The sequence below is a fragment of the Neovison vison genome, chromosome 5 (assembly GCF_020171115.1).
Source record: "Neovison vison isolate M4711 chromosome 5, ASM_NN_V1, whole genome shotgun sequence".
Lineage (NCBI taxonomy): Eukaryota > Metazoa > Chordata > Mammalia > Carnivora > Mustelidae > Neogale > Neogale vison.
The window spans coordinates 20,852,125-20,879,476 of NC_058095.1; the positions used below are offsets into that span (position 1 = coordinate 20,852,125).

Genomic DNA, 27,352 nt, shown 5'->3' on the forward strand with positions numbered 1-27,352 from the left:
CAGATTGTCCCTTTAACAGAGGCATGGTGTTACCACATACTGTCTTAGATTGGGCTCTGGGGACACTGTCTGGGTCCTGGGCATATTTTCTTCCAGAGAGATGTGTGCCGGTCTCCACTGCTGATGCCTTTGGAGCACCGATGCTGACTGAGGAATGCAGTTGGTGTGAGTGCTTTGTATGCCTGTCTGCCTCTTGGACATGGCTTTGACCCGGACTCAGGTGGGTCACAGCCAGGCATGGCAGAAGAGCACTTGTAAGATTATGTGCCTTCTTTGCTGTCCAAGTCAGTTTAGCATCTGGCATGGGCCGAGCGTGTCCAAGAATAAAACTCTCAGATTTTGGCTCCCCTGTGTACCCTGGTCCAAAGACCAAGGCAGATTCGGTTCTTCTGTGTGGTAGCATAGTATTGTGGAAAGAGCACTTGCTCTGGAGTTGGGCCAATCTGGGCTCAGATCCCACCCTCTGTGACCCCAGTTCAGTGGCCAGGCCACTATACTCTTTTGAGACATACTCTTCAGTTGTCAAAGTAGAAAAATGTTATTTCCCCTTCACTGTTGTTGAGGGATAATTCATACAATGCTCTTGGCATAGAGAGGGTGTTCAGTGGATATTGGCCTATGAAGCTCCCTAGGAACCAACAGGGATGATGTTTTCCTCTTAGAAGGAAAGCGGGACTGAAGAGTTGATAGCAGAACCCATTAGCAGGATCAGGGGCCATGTATTTCCAAGTCGGTGGCCTGGAAGTTTGACCACCCTCCTTGTCCACGTCTAAGCAATAAGGAAAACCAACCACTCTTGTTATTGGAGCTTAGTGTTTCTCTCCAAATGGCCTAACCCAAACCAACCAACCAATCAAACAAACAAAAGACATTCTTGGGCTGTTAGAGGACAAGTGGGCTCTTGTGAGCCTCCTTCTAATAAGTAACTCACAAGAATCGTATGTTATAAGGAGTGGCCATAACTTTTTCATGTAACACGGTCGTGAAAATCTGGCCTGTTCCTGCCTTGACCGGCGAGGTCACAATCCACATGCACTCTAATTTGGGACCCCCACAGTTAGTGGATGTGATAGGAAAGGCTATTCTGACACAGGGGGTACTGCAGGCTAGGGAAGTTGGCAGGTGGCTATCTGGCTGGCAGGTGGCTATCCTGCCTCACCCAGGGCACCTGGACACTGGTTTTACCATCATCCGTAATGATGCCCGGCAGCTCAGGGCGCCCTCTGGTGCCAAAACCCAAGCACTTCTCCATTCACAGACTGGTTCTCGCGTCCGTACAGTCCACGCTGGGCCCTCCGGCCTCCCTTGGTTCCACTATCCTCGCATATTGGACTGATAGGAACCCTAGATGCAGTGTCTAGCTTTGTTTTGGTCACAGTGATTTCAATGAGGTTGATTATTTTTCTTCCCCCTGAGACTCTTGCTCTCTTGGCTTGGAACCAGATCCGGTTTTGAGCCACCTAGTTAGGTTCCAAGCCCACTAGTTTTCAGATTACTGCCTCTGCACTACCAACCTGCTGATCTGTAATATTTTTTTCCAGGCTTCACACAATAACACCAGGCAGGCCTCTGCAGGCCTCTCCACTCATTACCTGTTTTTTACTCCAAATGTCATTTCTCCCAAATACCAGCAAAGTGGAAGGAGTGAGGGTAGCTGGCTGCAGGCCCCAGGACAGAGGCTGGCAGTCGCTGAGCCAGCTTTGGGGAAGGGCCCACATGTCTGCTCCCACCACCGTGTACTCCTGGAAGCCAAGAGTACTGAGGTGGAATTCTGGATTTTTCCAAACAGGAACATTTTTTATTTAGATACTAATTTTTGTGCATCGTGGTCGATGGCGGTTGATCGCTAACGCTTTGCCTCACCCCTCCTTCATCCTCCTCCCTCCGTCTTCCCGACTAAGAACAAAATCAAATCTGCCCCTTCTGTGGGCCGCTTATAATAATCTCCCCGAGTTCATCTCATTGAATCGTTTCTTTGTTTTCTTGTCACCTAATTTAGTGTTTCTCAGCCTTTTTTTCTTCCTTATCTGTGGCTTTTCTTTAACAAATATTAAAAAAAACAACCCCTCACTTCTCACTTAATGTTGTTTTAGCTCTCAAAAATATGAATACCGAGCCCCGTCATGGCTAAAAGCTCATTGAGAACACAGGCGGTTTGTTTTTAAATGACACTCCCTCTAACCAAAATATCCTCCCCACCACGTCCCCTCTGGCAGGGAGAGGGGACTCTCCCTTGGAGAATCACTGCCTGGTTCAGGTAGGAGCCTCTGGGCTAGCTCAACCCAGGCTCTACCTGCCTGCAGGTGTAAGAAATCTCAACGACTCCGGAGAGTGTCTCAGTGAGTCCAAGCCACTCAGGTTGCTCTCGTGTGGCTCCAGGCCTTTCCCTCGGTCCTCCTGGTGGGTAGTCCCGCTGGGCCACATTTCATGTTCTCAGAACTTGAAGTCAGCATCTTCCCCCTCGAGCCAGCTCTTTGCCTTGACTTCCCGGCTTCCCTTACCACCCCATTCTTGTCCCAGGAACCCAGGGACCTCAAAGACTTTTGCTGTCCCTCTCTCCTTTGACCACCCCCATATCACTCAGCCCTGTAGTATTTTGGTAGAGTCCTCTTGTAACATGTCTGCCCGCTTCTCTTCCTCTCTGTCGGCACTCCTGATTTTACCACATGCTGCTAGGGGTCTTGTAGGTGCGTTCTCCTCTTCCGTCTGCCCTGTCTCCTCTGTACTGAGTTTATCCTGCACACACTCCAGCCTTTCACCATTTCATTTAACAGTTCCTGGGTATGTGTTATGTACCAGGCACTGCACTAGGAGCTGGAGATCGTGCAGAATGGAGATTCAGTGTTTCCATCCCCGGGTGCATTCTGGGCGCTGCTTTTCCTAAACTACCCTTTGGTCATCTCTCTTGTCTACTCAAAACCTTCAGAGGACTCTGTCCTATTCCCTGCTATACTCCTAGCTCTCTGGATGAGTGTGCAGCCCAGAGGGGACTGCGGCACTGGTTCAATGAGTGGAGCACGTGGATGGAATGGGAGTTCGTGGTGGCTGGCAAGAAGCCTTGGCTTGGGTTTGAGGGTCTTGGTCGACCTGAGCTAATGTTTCTCGGACTTCCCTTTCTAGTTTTGTGAGCTCAGACAAGTAACCTAACTGCTCTGAGCTTTTTGCTTATTCTATAATGGGATACTGGCAACCATTTTGCAGTGTGATTGAAAGGATTAAAGCCTGAGGTACAATACTGGGGAGCACATAGTAGGTAGTCAAATGTGATAGTGTGTCTCAACTCTGAATATGTGGTGTGTGTGTGTGTGTGTGTGTGTGAGAGAGAGAGAGAGAGAGAGAGTCATGAAATTCTGTGTGACTGCCAAGCCAGATTCCCAGCACCTAGTAGATAGTAATCAGTACCACTTCACTTGACCTTCATCTGTCCGCTACAGACATTGTTTCTTGTGGACAGACTTCATACCCACAGGTTTAACAAACACTGTATGGGTTTCCCCTCTGGTCCCTTCCTTCTCCCTCTGTCTTAGATGTTCTTATAAAACAAACCTTTGTGAAGAAGAGTAAACTAGGAAGATGAAAACAAACAGAATTGCTTATTATATTAAAGACAATCCATGCTAACACATTCCAAGTGTGCGCAAACATTGGCCCCTCCTGAATGCATCAAATACCAGTTTGCTACATTGGGCTTCATTTATATAGGATGACGGCCACCAGAAAGCTCTTCTCTTTCTGTAGAACAGAGGTCCTGTTCTCAAAGTGTGGTCCCCAAAGCCCAGAGCTGGTATCACCTGATAAGTTGTTAGAAATGCAGACTCTTGGGCCTGACCCCAAACCTACTGAATCAGATACCCTGGCATGGGGCCCTGGCAATCTGTCTTTCTGCAAGCCCTCCAGATGATTCTGATACAGCCCAAAGTTTGAGAATCAACTGTGTAGAAGTTATAAAAATATAAGGAGATGACTTTTCTTTTGCATAAATTAGTATAAATTCCACTTCTGTAGGCTTTAAAAATGCGATTTGACTCTTGGGGGTCTACATTTTTCTGTCATTCAAAGTTATCTCTGTTGGGGCAGGCCTCTGTTGGCTGCATGCTCGCATTCCTGAGGTTGCACCCCTGCTTCTTTGGAGCCTACCATTATGGTTCTGCTTCCAAGTGTGTGCCTGTGGTTATCTTTGTTTTCTAGAAATTCTTTCCCTCTTTCCTCTGCCTGTCCAAATCTTACCTGTCTTTCAAGCTCCAGATAAAGTCTCTTGATTTCCAACCCCCTCACCCCATGCCTGCAGCTCTCTCTGTGACTTTTCTTTCCTTTGAGTGACATGAACTATTTCTCTTTCTGCTCTGAGCATTTTCAGAGATGGGCACTTCTCTGATTCATCATTGCAATCCTCATGGTGCCTTGAAAGGGCTTTGAACATTGGAGGAGGTTATATGAATATTGAATCACTTGGAGTAGCTCACTGGGACAAATTCACAGATGGTGGTAAGCCTCTGCCTTGGTAAATATTGCCCATATCCATACATAGAGTAATTAAGGGGGAAGTGTTCCCATGGGTCTCACTGATTGTATATGAGACATCGTATTGTATATGAGAGTTGGAGGGATCAGCAGAGAGCACACAGGAGTCCTGGGCAAGAAGGTTTGCTGGGCCATTTGTCGGCAGCCTCTTAATGCCAGCTCATCAGAAATTCCATTCTAGGGTCCTCACTTAAGAGTAATAGAGGGGGTGCCTGGGTGGCTCAGTGGGTTAAACTTCTCCCTTTGGCTCAGGTCATGAACTCAGGGTCCTGGGATTGAGCCCCACGTCAGGCTCTCTGCTCGGCAGAGAGCCTGCTTCCCCCTCTCTCTCTGCCTGCCTCTCTGTCCACTTGTGATCTCTCTCTCTCTCTGTGTCAAATAAATAAATAAAAATCTTAAAAAAAAGAGTAATAGAGACTCCATGGGATGTATTCATAGGAATGTATTCAGGATGGCAAGGGGATTAGAAAGAATTGAAGGTCTGCCATGTGGCCGAATGATTGATTTATCCTTTGTGGGACCCCATGGGTAGAACGAGAAAGTAAATTAACTAAAGGCAAACTCTCTGACTTACTTGCTAGCATACCATCAGCATCCAACATCAGACCCTGCCTGGCACAGTATGGGTCCTCACTCAATGTTTATTGAATGAATTAAGGAGCAAATGAAAGCAAGAGCCATAAACAGCACGGAGGTAGATATGTCTTTCTGCATAAAGGACATTCTAACTGTCCCCTGTATTATAACTCCAGAAGACAGAGCTAGCTGTTTTTATCTCTTGACTCTAGCATCTTGCCCAAAGCCTGGGAAACTGAGCCACAGGGGCCCAGTTGGCCAATGACGGGAGGGGCTTTCTGGGGAGCGGTGGACTTGACAATGAATTGGAAGGTTATCAGAAGACATTTAATGCCAAAGGGCTTTAGACTAGAGGACTTTGAGATCTCCTTTGGCTCATATTCCATGTTTTAGAGCTACCTAAAACATGTAGCTACTGCCTCAAGGGCCCTCCTGGTGAATGCATTCATCTCAGGAATGGGGTCAAAGCAGCGTCTTCGTTAGCATAGCCTAGAAGCTGGCTGGCTGCCCTTTTCCAGAGCTTACTGAACAACTGGCCATTGGCTTATTTGTTTAGGAATAGAGGAGGCCATAAAGCTTCTGATGCGCTGAGTGTGTCTGAAGATTAAGGAAATTTAAATTTTATTTTACAGTCTGCTAAGTAAAGGACCATCAAGGTAGGTGCATTTCAAAGAAATGTACGAAGTTTCAAAAGATGGAAGATCAAAGTTCTTGAGTACGTATCTTCTTAAACAAGGTGAAGAGGGAGTCAGTGGGTGAGAGGACCAATGTCTTACAAGGAAAGCTGCCGGAAAGGAGGGGGAGGTGTCTGAGAACAGACACCATAAAATACTAATCACTGCCTGCCTTAATTAGCCTATAGACTCTAATACACAAAAACATAATTTTATTTCTTGAGAATCACAGATTACCCTGTTTCATTCATGAATTTTTTCCCCCCACCTCCCAAGCTAATTTGTCTCATGCTTGCACAGGGAAGTCTTAATTGCCCAAATCAGTTTGATAGGTGGTATTTTCATTTTAATTCAGTTTAAAATACTTTAATTTCTCATTACCCTTTGACCCATGGTAATTAAAAAGTGTCTTTTCAGTTTTCAGACACCAAAATCAATTTGGAAGTTAGGTTTCTCTTTTGTTGTTTCTGGTCTGATGTTGTCCTCTAATGATGATACTGGAGACTTTCATCTCTTCTCTATTACTTTCCTCCATAAGGAACATGGATATTTATTTTTCCTCATATTTGGAGAGAGTCAGCTTCCAGGGACAGATTCCCACCTTTGATTTAGCTTTGCTTGAAGGCTATATATGGGGTGGTCCGGGCATTCAAGTCTTCCCACAACCTGGACTGAATGCAACTTTCCAGGGCTGGTATATGTGTCTTCCTTATAAATGCCAGCACAGTTATACTATCTTCCATTTTCCAGACACATTTGATTCTGTTCATTTTGGTCTCTATGAGCGATGGTCTCTGTCCCACTGTATCCTGGAAACTATCATTCAAAACACATCTTAAATGCTCCCTGTTCCATGAAGTCTTTTTCTAGTCACACAGTGTGCTCTCTTCTTAAAATCTATGCAGCTTCTTTTTAAACCCCTTCTCTTATTGCATTTATAGTAAAGGTCATTTACTTTCTTATTCCTTTTACTAAAATCTAAGCCCCTCCCTCCAAGCAGGCTAAGCTGTGTCCCACAGTGGAGATCTCTATACACACCTGCTGAAAGAAACTAATTGTGATTTGTTTTGCTTTCCTCAATGTGCCCGATTGATGACCATTTTAGACTTTGCCATGACGGGAAGATTTGGAGGCAGGAAAAGAATACTGGAGTGGGAGGGATTTTGAGGGGATTTTAGGAGACTCCGGTTCTTGATTACCTCATAGACATAAGCTGACAGAGGGGAAAGAGACATAAACCACAGAATGTGGCTTGAAAAAGACCTCATTTTCTCTGTGTTCTAGGACCCTGCAGTGAGGGGAAGTATCCTGTGTGGGTGAAGGCCTCTTTCATGAGCTCATTAACTCTTTATAAGAGACAAAAAATCACTGACTAATAGAGTGATTGTATGAGAATCAACATAAATATTAATGAGGAAAATGCCTGTTTTCTTGCACCAACACCCACTACAGACCTATATAAGGTCTGGAGGAAGAAGGCTTCTACTTTAAGCTAATCTAACTGTAGGCAAAGCACACGTCTGGCCTTCAGCACCATGACTTCTCATCGCTGCAGTTCTCTTCTCAGCGGACAGGTTCCAGAGACCAAGGCTGCCTCTCAGTGCTTGTCAGCCATCCTGGCACATGCTAACCGAGCGCGTGTGGGGGCAACCCCTCTGGGCAAACCCAGCCTTTGTATGCCCTTCAGCTGCCACACCGCTTGCCCCTTGCCAGGGACCTGCAACATTCCTGGCAACATTGGAGTCTGTGAGAACTATGTGGAAGGTGCCCCGAATGGCCATGAGAAGGTGACCATGCAGTTCCTGAATGATCGTCTGGCCAACTACCTGGAGAAGGTGCGCCAGCTGGAGCGGGACAATGAGGAGCTGGAGACCATGATCCGAGAGTCGAGCAAATGTCACGAGTCCACCATGTGTCCAGACTACCAGTCCTACTTCCAGACCATTGAGGAGCTCCAGCAGAAGGTGAGGTTTGTGGTGCTTCAGATCAAGGGTTGGTAAGAGAGTAGGCCACTTGGCCTACTGACTGATTTTATAAATAAAGTTTTATTGGTACATGGCCATGCTCATTCATTAATGTATTGCATATGGCTGCTTCTGTGCTCTAATGGCAGAGTTGAATAGTTGTGATAGAGATTCATGGCCTTCAAAGTCTTATATATTTACTGTCTGGCCCTTTATAGAAAAAGATTACTGACACTTGCACAAAATTTTCAGGGCCTGGATTGGAAATGGAAACAGCCACTGTTGAAAAAAAAATTTTTTTTGGTTGTGGGAAGATAATTTCTCGAGTGCAGATGAATGGAAATATGTAAAAGATGAGATGTTGGATTTGAATCTCTCCGGGATTCTGAGTCTATGTTTACTTAGTCCCAGTACTTAAAATTCTAACATTGGGGCTCCTGGGTGGCTCAGAGGGTTAAAGCCTCTGCCTTTAGCTCAGGTCATGATCCCAGGGTCCTGGGATTGAGCCCCACATTGGGTCCTCTCCTTGGCGGATAGCTTGCATCCTCCTCTCTCTCTCTGCCTGCCTCTCTGCCTACTTGTGATCTCTCTTTGTCAAATAAATAAAATCTTAAAAAAAATTCTAACATTGTAGTTGCAAAAACAGTGCAACCTAAGTTCTGGCGCAGTACAAGGCAGTGTATTCTAGCGTCCTTTATGAACCAATATATGTCCATTCAGTAGCATTTGTCTCTTCTGCATAGCTACTGGCCCCTTTGATAATCAATCCAATGCTTCTTAAGAAACTACACCTTTGTGGGGCGCCTGGGTGGCTCAGTGGGTTAAAGCCTCTGCCTTCGGCTCAGGTCATGATCCCAGGGTCCTGGGATTGAGCCCCGCGTCGGTCTCTCTGCTCCGCAGGGAGCGTGCTTCCTCCTCTCTCTCTCTCTCTGCCTGCCTCTCTGCCTTCTTGTGATCTCTGTCTGTCAAATAAAAAAAAAAAAAAGAAACTACACCTTTGCTTTGGAGATAGGAAGGCAAATCATGTCAAATAGGGGCCACAGAAACCCAGATAGATTCACAGAAGACCTTTGGGGAAGTTGGCCAACCAGCATAAGGGACTTCTGATTGAGAATCTGTCCCCCTTCATTTAAAACTTTCATAACCAGCTCATTGTTCTGTGGCCTAGATTTCAGATCTTGTTTATATCAGGCTAAGTATCATGGCTGGCAAAATAAAATTAAGTCTCTTTTATACGTTCAGTTTGCTATTCCTTTCCATCTCTCAGTTCTTTTGGCTATATGCCTTTTGTCTCTGCCAAGCATCCTCAGGCATAGCCCTCACCCTGTATCACAGCAGCATTTCTTACATGTTTGGGAGTTTGTGTCGTCCAAAGGGATGTTGTCATTTGAATCTCAGCCAATGCAACTTCTTTTGACCCGAGGCCATTGATGGCTATGGGGATAGGGACTTACTAAACCTACTTTCTTTCCCCAGATCCTGTGCACCAAATCTGAGAACAATAAGCTGGTCGTGCAAATAGACAATGCGAAGCTGGCTGCAGATGACTTCAGGACCAAGTGAGTTGGGGTAGAACAGGCAGAGGGAGGAGGCAGGTGCCTAGCCTAATTTCTTGTCTCTTGTGATGCAGTTCGCATCAGAGATATAATTGACCAAGATCCCAAACTGATAGTTACAGCAGGAGAAAAGAGAGGGCACGATGTCCAAGATCTTGAAAGAACACTCCTCTGCCGCTCGGTTGTTTAGCTTTTATGGTTCACGGCATGTTTGAGAATACATCATACATTTGCTGCTATTGTTCCCAGGACCTGGGGAGGTAGGCAGGGCAGTGATGGCTCCATCCTTGTGAAAGTACCAAAGCTCAGGGCCCTGAAGTGACCTGTCTGAAGCCATATGGCTACTGAGTGGTAGGACTGGAACCGGCACCACATTTCCTACCCCGAAGGCCATTTCCTACCAAATTCTGCTGCCTCCATGAGGGTGTTTCCATGCTGCAGTCCAGCCAGTTGTGAGCACTAGCACTAGGAACTCACAACAAATATCATGCTCTACTGTCTATGATGGCTTGGGAAGGTCAAAAGATTTATGCCACCTGAGAAGGTCCAACCCAGGAACAGGAAGGAGCATTGTGTTTTATTGTCTTTCTTCAGAGCTCTGTAGAAGCCTCATTCCTCTGGGGCTAACGAAAGCCATTTCCAACCTCCCATTAGAAGCGTTTGGCTTCTAATCTGAGAGAGGACCCAAAGTCTGCCTTAGTAGGGGGCATGGAAGAGGAGGGTCTGTGGGGATCACCTGGCATGGCAGTTGTCAGATTACTCTGCTGCCCTGTCTTTGGCCATCAGCCCATTAGGGCAGATGCTGACCATGTGTCTACCCCAGCACTCTCAGTACTGGCCGCTCTGCCTAGTGGTGCTTAGTGTCAAATGAATGGGACATACCCCATTGCTTTCTGGGCTGGGAGTGTGCCACCTACAAAATGCCAGCTCACAATTAGACTGCAGAAGGATGCTGGTAGAATGGCTGCCAGTGTCCTGGGGCCCCTTTGCTCTCTACCCCCTACTCCTATATCATTCCTGCTAAAGGTACCAGACGGAACACTCGCTCTGCCAGCTGGGGGAGGCCGACATCTGTGGCCTGCGCAGGGCACTGGATGACCTCACACTCGCCAAATGTGACCTGGAGGCCCAGCTGGAATCCCTCAAGGAAGAGGTGCTCTGCCTTAAGAAGAACCACGAGCAGGTACATGGCCCTTTGTGTCAGACTTTCTGGGGATGAATTTGGGCTCGTTTAGGGGGAGCAGTGAAGCTCTTCTTCCTGCTCAGGATGGAAGCTCTGCAGGCCTCGCCCTGTGGTTAAACCTCAAAAGCTATGGAGGTGAGCTCCAGCTTTCAGTAGGGAAATTGCTCTTCATCCACAGCCTTTGGAAGTTGCTAGGCTAATGCTAGGCTAGTGCCTTATCTGCAGAGGAGCACAGGGAAATCACTGGGGAGGGTAGATAGCGGGAGATGAGGCTTTGGGGTGGAGGGCAGTGGGGACTCCATGACTGGGATGTCCCCTCCTGTGCCCACAGGAAGTCCACATTCTGAGGAGCCAACTGGGGGATAAGCTCCAGATTAAGCTGGATGCTGAGCCCACCGTGGACCTGAGCAGTGTGCTCCAGGAGATGCGGTGCCACTATGAGGCCGTGGTGCAGACCAACCACAATGATCTGGAAGAGTGGTTCCAGGATCAGGTGAGGGTGCTGCCTCAGAGCTGCGAGGGACCCCGGCTTTCCCATGGGAAGGTTGCTGATCATGTCTCTGTGGCCTTGTGCTTCAGTCTGAAAGCATCAGCAAGCAGGACATGTCGTGCTCCGAGGAGCTGCGGTGCTGCCAGTCGGAGATCCTGGAGTTGAGACGCACGGTGAACGCCCTGGAGGTGGAGCTTCAGGCCCAGCACACGCTGGTGAGTTTCTTTGCACGCCTAGAGGCCTCTGCTTGGCTCCCACTCCCAAGAGCAATTCCTGGATCAGTACTGCCCCCCTTTAAATACAGACCAGGACACAGTTCAAACCTCAACTTCCTTGCCTGTGCAAGAACCTTCTCATAGATGTGGATGCTGGGGAATGAACATTCACCCATATGGGGCAGGTCCTGCACACTTATCCTGCGTCTGCAATGAAGAGCAATGGCACATTGTTGGTTATTCTATCTGAGGTCTTCTAACAGGAGCTAGATTGTTCTTCAGGTCTGGCAACACCTTGGGGTGTCATAGTCTTACTGGAGAGACTGAGAGCTACAGTCCACAATTTTCCACCTGCCTCCCCCTTTGCCATTACAGAAAGACTGTCTGCAGAACTCCCTGTGTGAAGCTGATGCCCGCTTTGGCACCGAGCTGGCCCAGATGCAGGTGCTGATCAGCAATGTGGAGGAGCAGCTGTCCGAGATCCGGGGTGACCTGGAGCGGCAGAATCAGGAGTACCAGGTGCTGCTGGACGTCAAGGCCCGGCTGGAGGGCGAAATCAACACATACCGGAAACTTCTGGAGAGCGAGGACTGCAAGTGTGTACCCCAATGTTTGTGCCAATGTCATGTATAAAAACAGAGCCCTTTTGTGGGGATGATTTGAAAGGAGGGGTGGCATGGCAGATTGCATCTCTGGGGACAAACTTGCTACCTGGTAAGCCTGGTGAGCTGCTTGGACATAAGGGAAGGTGTGAGGGAACTTTTCAGCTCATGCCATCCATTCTGCTGACCACGTTATATTCCCAGATGCCGGGCACTGCCACAGGGGGGCTGAAATACTGAAAGCTCAGTATATTTAGGTTTTGTTAAATTCTCTCTGGAAGAAGTATTCTAGTAACAGGGATTCTTGATGCTCAATGTTAAAAAACATTGCTAAGGGCATTTGCAACCATTCTCTCATTTTGTCCTCCCATTGTGCTATGCAAGAGGTAAGGTGGATAGAACACCCCGTTAAGCAATAAGGAACAAGATTGGGGGCTATGTGTCAATCAGGAGGGCAGCTGAGCTGCTTTTGCTTGGCCAGTCTTTCTGCCTTTCTTGTCCGTGTTCCTTTACCTGCAGCCGGAAGGGCTGGTTTTGCACAGGGGCACCATGAGCTCTGGTCCCAGCTCCACTGTGGACTTTCTAGGCCCAGCTGGAACTCCAAGGTCTACAATCCCCTTTTGCTTTTCCGATTTTGAAATGCCTGTGTACTTTTGTCTTTCATGCACTTCTGACGTCAGTGTTTCAAACACGTTTTTCTCTCCGCAGGCTCCCTTGCAACCCATGTGCGACCCCAGCTTCCAGCACCCCCCGCCCAATCCCTGCAGCCTGTACCCCCTGCTCTCCCTGCCTTTCTGGGCCTCCTCGGGCCTCTTGTGGCTCCAGCTCGACACCTCGATGCTGACATACTCCTCAGCCCTGAGGACTCAGGAGATGGGAACCGTCTGCAGCTCTGCTGTCTCCATTCCGCAGGCCCGACCCCCGAGGGCTTGCTCTCTTGGCCTATAGGGCAGGAGACTGATGCCCGGCGACGCTTCTCTGCTGATGGGCTTTCTAGTCCAGCGTCTCAGCTCCGGCCCCTGGATTTGGGCTTCCTCTCCTTAGGGTGTCCTGAACACTTCTTTGCTTTCTCCTGTTGCTTCACAGTCTGAGAAGTGGTAGGTAGCCTTGTTTTTATTTTGCTAATAAACCTAACTTTGGCAGCATGAAGAGTCCAGGGCCTGTGGTCAGTGTCTCCATCCTATGCCAAGAGTGTTGCCGAGGGACCCCTTGAGACAGCTGTTCCCACAGAAGCAGAGGTTGGGGGTTCCCTCACAGAAGGGGTCCTGGGAGATGGCAAAGGGAGCCAGGACCACAGTTAAAAATCGGCCTGCAGCAAAGTGACACCGTTGACAGATACCCAGCTGTAACTGGGTATCCATAAGTATCTAAAGCTTATTAGAGCTGGATTCACAGAGCTTTTAAAATACTCGCACCAGCTAAAATCTCCCCTTATCAGGACAGAGCCTTCATCCTTGTGCAAAGGAGAAGCTCAGGTCAGAGTTTCTGCCAGGACCCCTAGAATGCTCTACTTAAAGTAAGCTTTTGTGATCATGGGCCCATGGCAAGCAAGGCACAGTCCTGGGGATTCAGAGATCTTGTGACAACAGAGGCCTGCCAAAACCCGCAATGAGGGAGCCTCTGGTGGCTGAATCAAGACTAGAACCGTGGTCTCCCTGAGTTAGGCCCAAAGCCCATACTTTGGAAGCACTGTAGGGAAAAATATTAAACATGAGAAGTTTTGAGGTAGTGGTTCTAAAAGTGTTCCAACCAGTAGAACCAGCTTTACTTGGGGATTTTTAGGAAATGCAAAGTCTTGGGCCCCACCTCTGACTTTCTGAATAAGCAGTCTGATTTATTGAGCCTTCCAGATGATTCTATACAGGCTCAAGTTTGAGAATCACTGGATTAGGACGTTTCTTTGGAGACTGAACCCCTCACGGGCCAGATATGTTGTAGAAGGAGTTGGCTGTGGCCTCCTATAGATCCTGTGTGTGAGCAGTATCTCATCGGATCAAGGCAGCACCTTTCCCCTGCACGCTATGAAATGCTGAATGTATTAAAGGATGATGGTTGCTGAGCCTGTCAGACTATCAGTCTAGAGAAGGCCAAATGGACCCATCCAAGCTTCCTCATGAGCTCCACTAGCAAGCTTTCTGGCAGCTGCTTGGCTTGGACCTTGTAGATAGTAGACACATGAACCAGAAGCTCCATGTTTAGGCAGCCATGGCCAAGAACAGCATGTCTCCAGAGAGCATCGTCAGAGCTTCCCAGAGATGGGAAGCCGTGAGTTCCCCATCATTGGAGGCATACAAGCAGGTCTTTATAACCACCTGGTGGGGGTGTTGAGGAGGATACTCAGGCATCTGATGGGGCTGGATGAGATGGTTATAGAGGGTGTTTTAGTTCCCAGATTCTATGACCCCCTGAGGTCTAGGTCTTATTCATTGGTGAGGTTACACGTGTTAAAGGAGAGCTGACACACCAACCCCCACAAGCTGGTTCTTGTCTCCTCTCTGCTCCGTGAGCTCTCCAAATCAGAGTAGCCTGCTGAGAAATTTACAAAGTCCAGCCCATCCTGGTGAGGAGTGACCATAGTCCCAAGACTGAAGGGTGGAGAGATCTTAAGCCAGGGCCTGGTTTTTGTGCCTCCAACTGTTCTCAAATCCCAAATCCTACCTGTTGGCCACCATCTGTGTGGGCAAGACTGATTTGCTTGGAAAGCACCAGGACTTCCAACACAGGGAATCTGGAAGGGTCAGAGGCTGTCACACCCTTCCCTCCCTTCTGCTCCACTCTGCCTCTGTTCTTTTTTCGAAGCTGTATAGGTATTTGGGTACAGGTGACATCTCTCTGTCTCTCTTTTTAAGGACTTTTTTCCAAGATTTTATTTATTTATTTGACACAGAGAGAGAGAGAGAGAGATCACAGGTAGGCAGAGAGAGAGAGGGGAAAGCAAGCTCTCCACCAAGCAGAGAGCCTGATGTGGGGCTTGATCCCAGGACCCTGAGACCATGACCTGAGCCAAAGGCAGAGGCTTTAGCCCACTGAGCTACCCTGGCGTCCCTTTAAGGATTTAAAAAAAAAGATTTTATGTGTGTGTGTGTGTGTGTGTGTGTGTGTGTGAGAGAGAGAGAGAGAGAGAGAGAGAGAGAGAGAGAGAAATAATGCACAAGCAGGGGGAGTGGCAGACAGAGCAGGCAGAGGGAGAAGCTGACTCCCTGCTGAGCAAGGAGCCTGACATGGGGCTCGATCCTGGGATCCAGGTCACCATGACCTGAGCCGAAGGCAGACATTTAATTCACTGAGCCACCCAGGTGTCTCAGGTGATACATCTCTAAGGGTAGGTCCCAATAAGAAAGAACAATCTTGGTAAGTCTTAATTTAGCACCTGGCCAAAATACCTTTGCTTTTCCTTTGTACTTAAAAAGCTCCTTTCATCCAACAAGTTCAAAGCAGTCTAACAAAAACAAACCCACTTATTCTTGCACCATGACAGTAGGTAAGCATTGTTTTTCCCTTTTAAGGAGAGGGAGAGAAGGTGAGTCATTGAGTGGATGAGGGATTCTTCTGGTGATGTGAAATGAGTCAGTGGGGCCCCAGGGTAATTGACCTGTGCTTCTAAAGTTCATGTCCAGCCCCCTGATTATACTTAAAAGAGGAGATTTGATGAGACATTTTGTGTGTGTGTGTGTGTGTGTGTGTGTGGTGCGTAATGTATGTGTGAAGTGGTTTGGGTTTCCTGGGAAGAAATGCTGGGTGGAGGCATCACTCTGCTTGGGGTGTGTGTGAAGAGTTTCCTCAGAGACCAAATAGTCCCTCATCACCACAATCATCACCATCATCGTCACCAACACTGAAGCTCACATTCATTGAGCCACGGCACTCATCTAAGTTACAGATACATTTATGTATATGAACTCATATAATCCCCGTTTTGGAGTGAGAAACCATGGCTCAGAGAGATTAAGGAACATGCCCAAGGTCACACAGCTAGTAGGTGGTGAAGCCAGGATTCAGATCCAGGCTGTCTACCTCTAGCAACTGTACTCCTAACCACTGTGCTGCACGTAGCCCAAGTCTCCGATTGTGTGGACAGGCTGACAAAACCACAATCACCCCATTGTTTTGGTTCCTTTTCCTTGAAGGAAATGGTAGAGTGTTTATGCTAGCACAACCACTGCTGAGAATTTCTGCTCCAAAGGGCAGCACAAGAAATAAAGGTTGTACTTCATTTCAAAATAGTCTGAGAATCCTGGCAGTTTTAATGACTGCAAATCATGAAAGAAGGTCAACCCCCCCGCCATTGTTAAGAACACTCTGTCTACTGAGGAAGAGGAGGAGAGAAAAACAGTCATAATTACTTACCTATCCATCCCTTCACCACTTACAACGTGCTTTCACACAGGCTATCCAGTTTGAAATGCCCCAGACTCCCGGGAGAGGCAGAGCAGGCTCCACAGTCCCCATTTTGCAGGGGGAGAAGTTCAGGGTTGGGAGGGAAATGAGCCCACAAGGTCTCCCTGTGGTCTGTCTCTCAAGCCCTTTGCCCGGTCCCTGCACGCAACTGCTAAGGGCTGGAGGCAGATCTGCCCAAGACTGCCCATTCAGACCGACTGTCTGATCCTGCGGTGATGTGGCTCCGATGGATTTTACAGGGCCTGGGAATCTCCCCAAGGAGAATCTTCCTGTGTTTACTCCCATCTTGCTGAATCCTCCCCACCCCAACCACGTTTCAGACCGAGCTTCTGTCCTTTGGCTGTCCCCTAGCCTTCTTCAGCTGAGGCTCCCCTTTTACGCTGGACTTTGTGTCTAAAGCTCCCTCCCTTGCCTCTCCCTTCTCCCTGCAGGGTTGCCGGACATGCTAAACATGTGCCGCAAGGCCCTCCACCAAGATGCCTCTCCTGGTAGTAGATCTCTCTCATCCCAAGGGTGGCTGGCGTGTGCCTGCTCACCAGCTGGCTCATGCGTCACCCCCATTTTCCCACGTGAGTCTCAGGCCCTTTGACACTTCCTCTTTCACTTGCTTGATTTAATATTGTTTCTTCTTCTTCTGCTACCCCATACTGTGTCCTGGAGAACTCTTCCATGTGCTTGGAAGCGTACCCTAGTACCATGATGCCTCTGGGGATCCCGCAGGGCAGCCAGACCACTCAACTGTGGTGTCCAAAGCAAAAAGAACCAACTACCAAAAAAATAATGACCAGACCTCATGGAAGACAGGGTTCTTAAAGGGATTAAGGCTCTGAGGAGACTGTGTCTTTGAATCCTACCCCCGAGTCACCTAGGGAATAGGGTTTACTACTAAGTCTCCTTCGGGATACAGGTAAATAATCTGAAATGGTCTCACCCCCATCTCCAGGCAGAGAATCAGACACTGGTTTAAAATGGTCTGACTGGAGGCTGGGACAGGAATATGTGTGGGAAGAAGTGAAGGAGTAAAGAAGAAACTTTTGGGAGGGTAGGGTCCAATGATATCACCTTATACTAGAGGTTGTTGTGGGCCCATACGTGTGCTCAGCAGGACTGAAAGCTCACAGAGGACTGCAGCATGTCATCTCCCCACTGTCCCCGTGTCCCTGTCCCCCTGTCCCCAGCCCTGCCAGAAATTCAATAAATGACTTCTGCCCTTAATCTTGTATATGCAATTTCCTAATTACATTAAATACAAACATATATCCAGACATGTCCATCTCACATCTCTTAAATATCTCACCATTTTGTTTCTCAGATATTTTGGGGACCCATATGAGCCTGAATTGCTCATAAAAATATAATCCTCTACCAGAACGATGATTCTTCTGTTCCAAAGTAGCCCTGTGCCCAGCATGGAGAAGCTGTACCATAAATGTGCTTTGAATAAAATTGATCTAAAGAAAGAACATGGGCTTGATCGTCTCTTGACCACTCAGTTTCTCTTTGAGTGAGTACAATTTGCAGATATTTCAATTAGGAAATCAAGAGAGTACACAAAGTTGACTCCTAGCCCGTGTGAGTTCTTGAAGACCTTACAGTGCAGGAGTCCCTTTCCCCCCACTAATTCAAGAAGCAAATTCACTCAAGCCTACTGGAATTTTAAAAAACCCTACAAGGCAGAGGCAAGATTTACAAGGGATGGCAGCATTGTGTTTACTCACCAGTCACTCCGTCTCCTGTCCCTCTCCTGAATCCTTGTGCCATTGCATCTGCGGGGTGGCCAGCAGGGAAAAAAGAATCTCCGGTTTGTAACCTGTTCATTCCTGTGTCTTTGGTGTGGTTGCTGGTTGGCCATGATCTGAAGCCAGTGTAGCTCTCTCCTCCTCTGCTCCTTTCTTCCTTTCTCCTGTTCACACCTTACTCATTCAGGAACAGGAGGCATTGTCCCCTTCTGACCTTATGGTGCCTGGTATAAACCATCCTGTATTTCTCAGCCACAGACAAATCTCAGACAGGATCGTGGAGGTGATGCTCTCTGGTCTGGGCACTTTGGGAAAGGTCACTTCTTTTGGAGGCCTCAGAAGCTGTGATCCCATGTCTGTAGATCTTTCCTGAATCATCTTGATTTATATCATGTGGGACTCTCAGCAGGGTGGGTCAGTCTTCTGCCCATGGATTTGGGTCGTCTTGACTACTTCTCAGCATTGCATTCTCCAGGTCGACTCATTTGAAGATGGGTTCACTTTGTCGGAGCAGCGTGGCTGCAACGATTCTGAGGGTTCCTTCCTTGCCTCTCCGGTCCGTTGTTATCTCTTATTCAAGGCACTGCTCCTGGTTTCCATTTCTCTGGTTTCTTGGCTTTGCATGCAAATTCTAGTTCTGCTTTTTTGTTGACCCAATTCTTGAATCTTCTCTTTCTTAGACCTAAACACTCTCCTTGGATTAAAGCCCCCGTGAGGCTGTGCTGGCCAATCAGTGGGCTCGGCCAGAGAACTTGAAAAACTGCGGCCATTGTTCTGTGCTCAGGGGCCAGTGTCCTTGGGTAGGGAGGAAGGCAGGGGTGAGGAACAGCTCTGGGCTGGAAAGTCAGTGCTCTGGAGCAGGCTGACAAGAGGCAGGAAGCAGGATGCCAGTGCTATTCCCTCTAAGCAAACACTCATCAGTCTGATGGACAGGCCTTTCCATCTGTCCCAAGCCCAGCTCAAGTGAGACAGATGCTCCCTATGCCTGGCCTTGCATTCTTCCTCTGGAAAGCCTCAGTGGTGCCCGCCTCAGGACCCACCTATTTCTGCCCCTTTAATTGCCTGGGAGGAAAACAAAGAAATTTTGGTTTTATTATAAGTCTGGGCTTCTTTGTAGTGTGGTGGGGCTTTCCGTCTGAATGGCATTATAATAAGTGGTGAGATAATGACTTTGGAGAGGGTAGATGGAGGACCTTTTATCTGGGACCCAAGCGGAGTGCTGCATGAACACCATCATGAAAGCTTGTTGGGGAGAAGGACTCCAATAAGTTGTCAATAAAACTGCCATTCTGGCCGGGAGCCAAAGCCACAGTGGAAGTTGAGATGCTGCTACCCAAGATGCAGGGGGTACCCCAGTGGGGCCTATAATTATGCAACCTTTATATACTCAGAACTTTGGCCACCCCTTTCCACAGACCTTCTGGTGCCTTCCCTCCCCTCCCAAGTCAACCCCGTATGACTTTAAGCTTGCTCTGCCAAACTTGCTTCTGCTCTGTCTCAGCAGTTTCTATCCTGGTGCCTTAGTCCTTGGATTCAATTATACCACCACAGAGCCCTCCTCAGTGCCTTTTAACATTTGGTTCTTAAGCCAGATTGTGTGTAACTCAGTAAGGCTGGGGATGGGATTCCAGGACAGGATGTGGCCCATCTTCTGGGTGTGTTTAACTGAGAAGATTGGGCAAAATCTTAGAAAGTTTAACTGGAAATTGTAAAACTGTTCTTTAAAAATATTAAAGCCAACATGGGCATATGGTGGAATATAAGGTCAATTCACATGAAGTTTTAAGATCATCGTCCTTGGGCAAGCTCCTTTGGGAAATCTCTTGATTTCCCCGATTATCTGCTCATCCTGGTCTAAAGCTAGACCAGTGGTAAGGTTTGACTAGCAGTGCCTTTTTCCTTTCCAAGCCAGTCCCAGATACTTCTCCTGGACAGTTAAAATACATTTATATGGTTCTCTCAGGAATCCTTCCAAATGATCTCTTCCTCCAGAAATTTCCCTGTTCTTAAAGTAATTATCAGAGCCTCTTCCTTTGAAATGCTTCTATAATCCATGTACACAAAATATAGGAGGTATTCCACAAACAGCTGTCCATCCTTCTCAGCCATGGCCCAACTCAGTCCTTATCCACATCAAGGCTTACAAGGCTTGGAATGATGCACTATTGAAGGATTCTTCCCTTAAAGCAGATGGAAAGGGAGTTCAATGAAACTTCTCCTTTGACTCAATCCCAGTCCCTCCCTAGAAATGCCAGGTGGGCCAGGAAATGAGTCTGAGTATGGGTTTACAGGATCACATAACACAGAAGAATGTCATTGGATGGCCCAACTCCCAATTAACAAGGGCAGATACCTGGGCCAGACTGTGTGGCCTCTTTTAAGATCTACCACAAAACTCTGATTTTATGGGTATACTGCCTGAAGAGGAGTCCTGACTTAGCAAGAAGCCCAAGTAAAGAATTTTATGGGACAAGGGACTCTTCTGAGGAAGGCAAATAACAGACTGAGGGAAGGGCATTTGAAAACTAGAGAAGACATAGAGAGAAAAAAGACATTACATACCATGTCCACACCCTCTGTGAAGGGAATATAAATCCTCGTCAGAGGAAGGAAATCCACAAGCTCCCTGGAGAACTTGGACTCTGTGTTCAGCCAGGTGCCTTGCTCCCTCCAGCACCATGCCTTACAACTGCTGCCTGCCCAACGTGAGCTGCCGCTCCACCTGCTCCTCCCGGCCCTGTGTGCCCCCCAGCTGCCACACCTGCACTCTACCCGGGGCCTGCAACATCCCCGCCAATGTGGGCAACTGTGGCTGGTTCTGTGAGGGCTCCTTCAATGGCAGCGAGAAGGAGACCATGCAGTTCCTGAACGACCGTCTGGCCAGCTACCTGGAGAAGGTACGCCAGCTGGAGCGGGAGAATGCGGAGCTGGAGAGCCGCATCCGGGAACGGTGCCAGCAGCAGGAGCCCTATGTGTGTCCCAGCTACCAGTCCTACTTCCGGACCATCGAGGAGCTCCAGCAAAAGGTGAGGGGATCTTCTGTGAGGGTGCAACAGCAACTGACTGTCCTTGAACAATAAGACCTTCTCAAGTTCAAGTGACCCTCACAGTAGAATCTTGCTTTCAGATTCTGTGTGCCAAGTCTGAGAACGCCAGGCTGGTGGTGCAGATCGACAATGCCAAGTTGGCTGCGGATGATTTCAGAACCAAGTGAGTTGTTCAGATTTCACACTGATGTCATTCTTTTTGTTTCATCTCTGGTTAAGTGAAAGGGATTTTCCATAGCTTTACTGAACCACACTTCCATCCATTGGTCGTGAAGAATCCGATAGGGATTGAGGAGAACCAAGTAAAGGAATCACAAAAATAGATGAGGACTCAAATCGATCTATTTATTTTTGGATCAATTCTTGGTCTGGACTGAGACTCCAGAACCCTCTGTCTCTTGGGTCGACTCATTGCAGAAAATGGAAAGGCTAAGTGCATGGGGGCTATCAAAGGTAATTTCTGTATGTCTTGGAGGTCTGCTGGTCACTGATTTGACCTTGTCCTTGTGCAGGTATGAGACAGAGCTTGGCTTGAGGCAGCTGGTGGAGTCAGATATCAATGGTCTGCGTAGGATCCTGGACGAGCTGACCCTATGCAAATCCGACCTGGAGGCCCAGGTGGAGTCCCTGAAGGAGGAGCTCCTGTGCCTCAAGAGGAACCATGAGGAGGTGAGACCAGAAATGAAAAATGAAGTACCCTAGCTCAGCCTCAGGTACTGAGTGATTTGGGATGGCAGAAACTGGAATATGAGGTTGGGGATGACTTGATGATTTTCCTTTAAAAACACCAAAACTTCAGGATGAATGAAAAAACAAGAGTTGAAACCTATCCATGTTCTCAGATAAGGTGTATCTTTCACTCAAAACTGGTGCGTCATGTGAGTTTCCTAGAGTCTCTCCATCAGCTTCTGATTGATCACTGAGCTGTTGAATGAGCCTCAGCGTTGCTGTATTCATGCTGTACCAACTCATCTCTCTCCCCAAAGGTCACAGAATCAAGCCTGGTAGATCTAAATCTCCACTCTTTCAAAGTCTTATTGAAAAATGTTCTGGGGCTCCTCCTTTCTCCTGGAGGGGCCATGCCATGATCTTATTTGATGGCAAGAATTGTTTGCTATACAATCTGAAATTGTACAGTGAATTCTTTGTATTATGAGGTCTTCTGCAGTCAGTCTGCAAATTGGGAACATTGGAATTAGTCCATTTTTTGGTGGCATCTGAGCAAATCCTTGGATTTGAGCCCAAGTGCCATGGCACAGTTGTGTGAGGAGGGAGCTCTGCCACATGAAGCGCAGAGCATTTTGCCTTGAGTTGTCACAGACTGCTCCACTCAAAGTCTCTTTTCCAAGGAAATAGACTAATGGGGCTCAAGTTTATTCTTCACTGAGGAGAGTCACTCTTGCCTTTTCTGCATCCACAGGAAGTCAACACCCTGCGCTGCCAGATCGGAGACCGCCTCAACGTGGAGGTGGACGCAGCCCCTGCTGTGGACCTGAACCGCGTCCTCAATGAGACCAGGTGTCAGTATGAGGCTCTGGTGGAGACCAACCGCAGGGACGTGGAAGAATGGTTCACCACCCAGGTGGGCATCTCAGCACATGGCTGCTAAGGACCCCGTGGCCCCTCAGGGCCCTTGAGGCAGGGTCTGACCCTGTCTTCTCCCCTGTGCTGTTTCAGACCGAGGAGCTGAACAAGCAGGTGGTGTCCAGCTCAGAGCAGCTGCAGTCCTGCCAGGCGGAGATCATTGAGCTGAGACGCACAGTCAACGCCCTGGAGATCGAGCTGCAGGCCCAGCACAACCTGGTGGGTACTGTTCAGTCCTCCTTGTGACCAATGTAAGGTTGGGGAACCAGAGTCAGCGGAATCCTTGTGAAGCCTGGGGCTTCTCTGGAGCCCCAAGGGGAAGCTCGCTGAGGAGGGACTCTGTGACCTTCCTTATTTTCTCCACACAGAGGGACTCTCTGGAGAACACGCTGACGGAGACCGAGGCCCGCTACAGCTCCCAGCTGTCCCAGCTGCAATGCATGATCACCAATGTGGAGTCCCAGCTGGCTGAGATCAGGAGTGACCTGGAGCGGCAGAACCAGGAGTACCAGGTGCTGCTGGACGTGCGGGCCCGGCTGGAGTGCGAGATCAACACGTACCGGGGCCTCCTGGAGAGCGAGGACTGCAAGTGAGTAGCCAGCTGGAGATATCTGATGAAACCATGCTCACATAAGTGTGCTTCTCCGTTGGACTCCAGACAAAGATTGCATACTTTCAAAAGGAAATTATGACTCCACACCAGACATGATCAAACAGAACTCAGAAAACACAATATAGCCATCATTAGAAATACAGAAAAGAGAGAGTTGTTTGATGGACAAACTGCAATTGTGCAGCTATTTCTTTGCATTCAACTGTGGTCATACAGATATAAGATCAATGATGTTTATTGCATTTTACAAGACTGTATTGTGTTGAGGGTGCATCTCCATACGCTACCTTATCTGACCTTGTAGTTACTGCCAAGCCGGTTGGATCAGTACTGTTTCCATTCTGTAGGTGAAGAAACTGGGGCTTGGAGAGGCTAAGCGACTTTCCTAGTCTCACTAGCTACAAATGAACAATGTTGGGAGTCAAAGCCAGAGTTCTAGAGTTTCTGTCTAGTACTTTGGGCACTATGTGGTAGGAAGACATTAGCAATCGGATAGGGAGCTTTACAGCAGGTGAATCTGTGGCTCTCTCTGTTACGGGTCAAATCCCACAGGCATTCTGCTCTTCTATATACTACAAGCCTCCCTCGATTCACCTTTTCCATGTCTTTCTTTTTCTCCAGGCTGCCCTGCAACCCTTGTGCCACAACGAATGCATGTGGATCCTCCGGGTCCTGTGTCTCTAATTCCTGTGCCCCCTGCACGCCCTGTGTCCCCCGCCCGCGCTGTGGGCCCTGCAACTCCTTCGTGCGCTAGAGCCCAGGGGCTGCCAGAGAAGCAAGGAGGCAGGGCACAAGGTTCCAGAGCTTCGACCCGACACTGGCTTTCTGGACAAAAAAGGGGCAGAGAACATGGCTCCAGCCGCCCCAATAAGGCAGCCACGAAACTCACCCTCCCCCACCCCCCACAGGCTGTTCCTTGCCCACCCTTTTCTTCACTGTGGTCTGTTCCTTTTTCACTTGCCCAGGGAACTCTCGGAAGTGCCAGGGCGTTCCCTTGTAACCTGCTAATAAACTTGATTTCCCTGGCAAAGCAGATGCCTTTCTCATTGGTATTCATTCGTTTTGCCGCGCCCATCTCTTGAGCACTCTATAAAAAGCCACTTGAAAGTCAGGTTACATAATGGCCTGACTCTTGGGTACAGGAGCCGTTCTTTGCCTGGCGGGCAGATGGCTGGCCTGGTGCCCTGGGTGCAGGGGTGAGGCAGGCTGTCAGAGGGGAGGGCAGAGCAGCCCTAGTGCTGTAGACTTCATCTCTTCTTGACCATTCCTGCATGTTTCCCACTCTCCCCTGTTGACCTGGACATCTTCTAGAGCTGACTGCCTCTAAATTCGAAAGGAATGAGCTGGGCACGAGAAAGAGGCTCTGGAAAGTTCATCTTTTCTCAGCAGGCAGCCTCAGGTCCAGTGCTATATTTCCTGGTTCCTGGTGGTCCCGGCTTTCCAGGCAGCCTCAGGAACACCCAGCAAAGGGGTGCTCTGGCTTGCCTGCTGTGCCCAGGTCTTCCTCCTCCCTCCTGTGTCAGTGAATCATTATCAACCTGGGCTCCAGGGGTTCACGTCTGTTCCCAACTGATCTGATACCTTCATCTGATAACTCCTACCTTTTTCAGTCCATCCTAACTACTATTTGTTCCCTACTCTATGCACATCCTGGATAGTGGGGAAGGGAGACACGTGTCAAGAAAGACATAGTCCTGGCTGCAAGATTTTTTTACAGCTTGTAAAGGAATAAAACTAGTCCCTACGTTATGCTATCCTAAGGCATTGTCCCCGACACTGAACACAGGCTTGTGCTGCCAACAAATCACCAAGTACTGAAAATGACAGTAGCATTCATCAAGAAAGGCTTGAACTTGAATCCTTTTTTTTTTTTTTAAAGATTTTATTTATTTCTTTGACAGAGACAGATCAGGAGTAGGCAGAGAGGCAGGCAGAGAGAGGAAGAAGCAGGCTCCCTGGTGAGCAGAGAGCCCCATGCGGGACTCGATCCCGGGACGTGAGATCATGACCTGAGCCGAAGGCAGCGGCTTAACCCACTGAGCCACCCAGGTGCCCTGAACTTGAATCTTTAACTTCAAAGAAGAGCCAAGGAAATGTTAAGCATTGACTTTCTAGAACCCCAGAGGACCATTTTGACACGAAACGATCACAAAGCGCTCTGGTTTCTTCCTTTTCCCATGAACTGTCCCATCAAACCAGGCTTTCTGAGGCAGATATCAGACCCCACTTTGGTGAAACCCAATCTTGTGTACTAAAATAACCAAATGGATTGAAATTACTTATATATTTGATAAAGCAACTATTTATTGTTTCCACCATGATTGTTACCACTGACACTTATTTTTAAAGCTCAAATTTCCAGGGTGGATTCAAATATGCACACCTGCTTGGCTCGTGAGCAGCCTCTGACCTGGAATCCCTTCTCTGATGTGGTTTGCTACTGTTTCTGTGATTTCTTCCAACCCAAGGTCAAGCTCAGTTCAGAGGCCATAATTTTGCTTGTTCCTTTATTCCACATTCTGCTTACATCTATTATCTTGCAGTAATGCAAAAGTAATGTTAATGGCTCCTGTGGTAAGCAGAATGACTGTCCCCCTTCTCTGCAAAGATGAGCATATAGTTTTCTGGAGCCCAGGACTGTGTTAGGTTGTACACAAAGGTAAATTAAAGGTGAGAATGGGATTGAAGCAGCCATCCAGCTGACTTTAAAATGGGGGAGATTAAACTGGATTATCCAATGGGGCCAATATAATCACAGGGATCCTTCAAAATGGAAGGGGAGGCAGAGGATAGCCAGAGGGACAGGGAGATAAGACTGAGGACACAGGTCAGAGCAATGTGACATGAGGACTGGTGCTCTCGTTGCAGGACCTAAAGATGGAGGAAGGGGGCCACACACCGAGAAAGTAGGTAGCTTCTAGAGGCTGGAGAAGTGAAGGAAATGGAGTCTCTGTTAGAGCCTCCAGAAAGGAACATAGCCCTGCCAACACCTTGGTTTTTCTCTTTTTTTGTGTGTGTGGAAAAATACATATGTATATATAACATAACATTTACCATTTTGCCTTTTTTTTTTTTTTTTTAGTGTTTAGTTCAAGGGCATCAAGTACATTCACATTGTTGTCCATCCACCAGCACCATACATCTCCAGAACTTTCTCACCAATCTGAACTAAAACTCTGTCCTCATTAAACTCCATGCCCTCCCTGCCTCAAGCCTCTGCTAACTGCCATTCCACTTTCTGTCCGTATGAATTTGAATACTCTAGGTACCTCGTATAAGTGGAATCATACAGCATTTGTTGTGTGTGTGTGTGTGTGTGTGTCTGGCTTATTTCACTGGGTATAATAGTTTCAAGGCTTATTCATGTAGCAGGTATCAAAATTTCATTCCCTTTAAAGATTAGATAATTGTACATTGTATAAACATTGTATATACAGACATTTCCAAAACACAATATACATTGTGTATATCACATTTTGTTTGTTCATTTGTCCATGGATGGGTATTTTGGCTACTGGGACTAATGTTGCTGCGAACACTGCTATACACATATCTGTTCAAGTCCCTGCTTTCAATTCTTTTGTGTCTGCACCTAGAAGTGGAGTTACTGGATCCTTTGGTAACTGTGTTTAATTGTTTGAGGCCATGCCATTTAACATACCTACCAGACATGCACAAGGGTTCCAATTTCTTCGTATCCATGCCAGCACTTTTCTTTTTCTTTTTTTTTTTTAAATTAACATATAATGTATTATTTGCCCCAGGGGTACAGGTCTGTGAATCGTCAGGCTTACACAATTCGCAGCACTCCCCATAGTATATACCCTCCCCAGTGTCCATTGCCCAGCCACCCTATCCCTACAACGCCAGAACTTTTAAAATTCTGGATTGTTTGTTTGTTTGTTTTTTGCTAATAGCCATCCTAGTTGGTGTGAAGTGGTACCTCCTTGTGGTTTTAGTGTGCATTTCCCTGATGATTAGTGATGTTGAAGCACCTTTTCATGTGCTTGTTGACCTTTTGTTTACCTTTGGAGAAATATCTATTCAAGTCTTCTGACCATGTTTTTAATGGAGTCTATCAGTTTTGCTGTTGTTGAGTTGTAGGAGTTCTCTATATACTCTGGATATTAATCCCTTATTAGAAATACAATTTGCAAATATTTTCTTCCATTCTGTGGGCTGCCTTTTCA

General features: G+C 47.7%; 2 protein-coding genes across 2 annotated transcripts; both read left to right on the plus strand.

Moving 5' to 3' along the window:
• The first annotated feature begins 7,306 nt into the window (after nt 1–7,306).
• Nucleotides 7,307–12,625, plus strand: LOC122907322 (keratin, type I cuticular Ha8-like). Its single transcript, XM_044250223.1, has 7 exons — nt 7,307–7,735; nt 9,212–9,294; nt 10,318–10,474; nt 10,806–10,967; nt 11,054–11,179; nt 11,555–11,775; nt 12,490–12,625. The coding sequence occupies exons 1-7, from the start codon at nt 7,307–7,309 to the stop codon at nt 12,623–12,625; spliced, it is 1,314 nt and encodes a 437-aa protein (XP_044106158.1).
• Nucleotides 12,626–20,593: 7,968 nt separating this feature from the next.
• LOC122907601 (keratin, type I cuticular Ha1) lies at nt 20,594–23,916 on the plus strand. The gene is made up of 7 exons (XM_044250414.1): nt 20,594–20,944; nt 21,046–21,128; nt 21,478–21,634; nt 22,386–22,547; nt 22,643–22,768; nt 22,918–23,138; nt 23,784–23,916. The coding sequence occupies exons 1-7, from the start codon at nt 20,597–20,599 to the stop codon at nt 23,914–23,916; spliced, it is 1,230 nt and encodes a 409-aa protein (XP_044106349.1). The 5' UTR covers nt 20,594–20,596.
• The last annotated feature ends 3,436 nt before the right edge of the window (nt 23,917–27,352 follow it).

Bases quoted from the DNA above. Each gene is read 5' to 3' on its own strand.
- LOC122907322 (XM_044250223.1), top strand. From the start codon at position 7,307: ATGACTTCTCATCGCTGCAGTTCTCTTCTCAGCGGACAGGTTCCAGAG. The intron at 11,180-11,554 runs GTGAGTTTCTTT...TTGCCATTACAG, and splicing joins TTCAGGCCCAGCACACGCTG to AAAGACTGTCTGCAGAACTC. The intron at 11,776-12,489 runs GTGTGTACCCCA...TTCTCTCCGCAG, and splicing joins CTGGAGAGCGAGGACTGCAA to GCTCCCTTGCAACCCATGTG.
- LOC122907601 (XM_044250414.1), top strand. From the start codon at position 20,597: ATGCCTTACAACTGCTGCCTGCCCAACGTGAGCTGCCGCTCCACCTGC. The intron at 21,635-22,385 runs GTGAGACCAGAA...CTGCATCCACAG, and splicing joins TCAAGAGGAACCATGAGGAG to GAAGTCAACACCCTGCGCTG. The intron at 22,548-22,642 runs GTGGGCATCTCA...GTGCTGTTTCAG, and splicing joins AAGAATGGTTCACCACCCAG to ACCGAGGAGCTGAACAAGCA.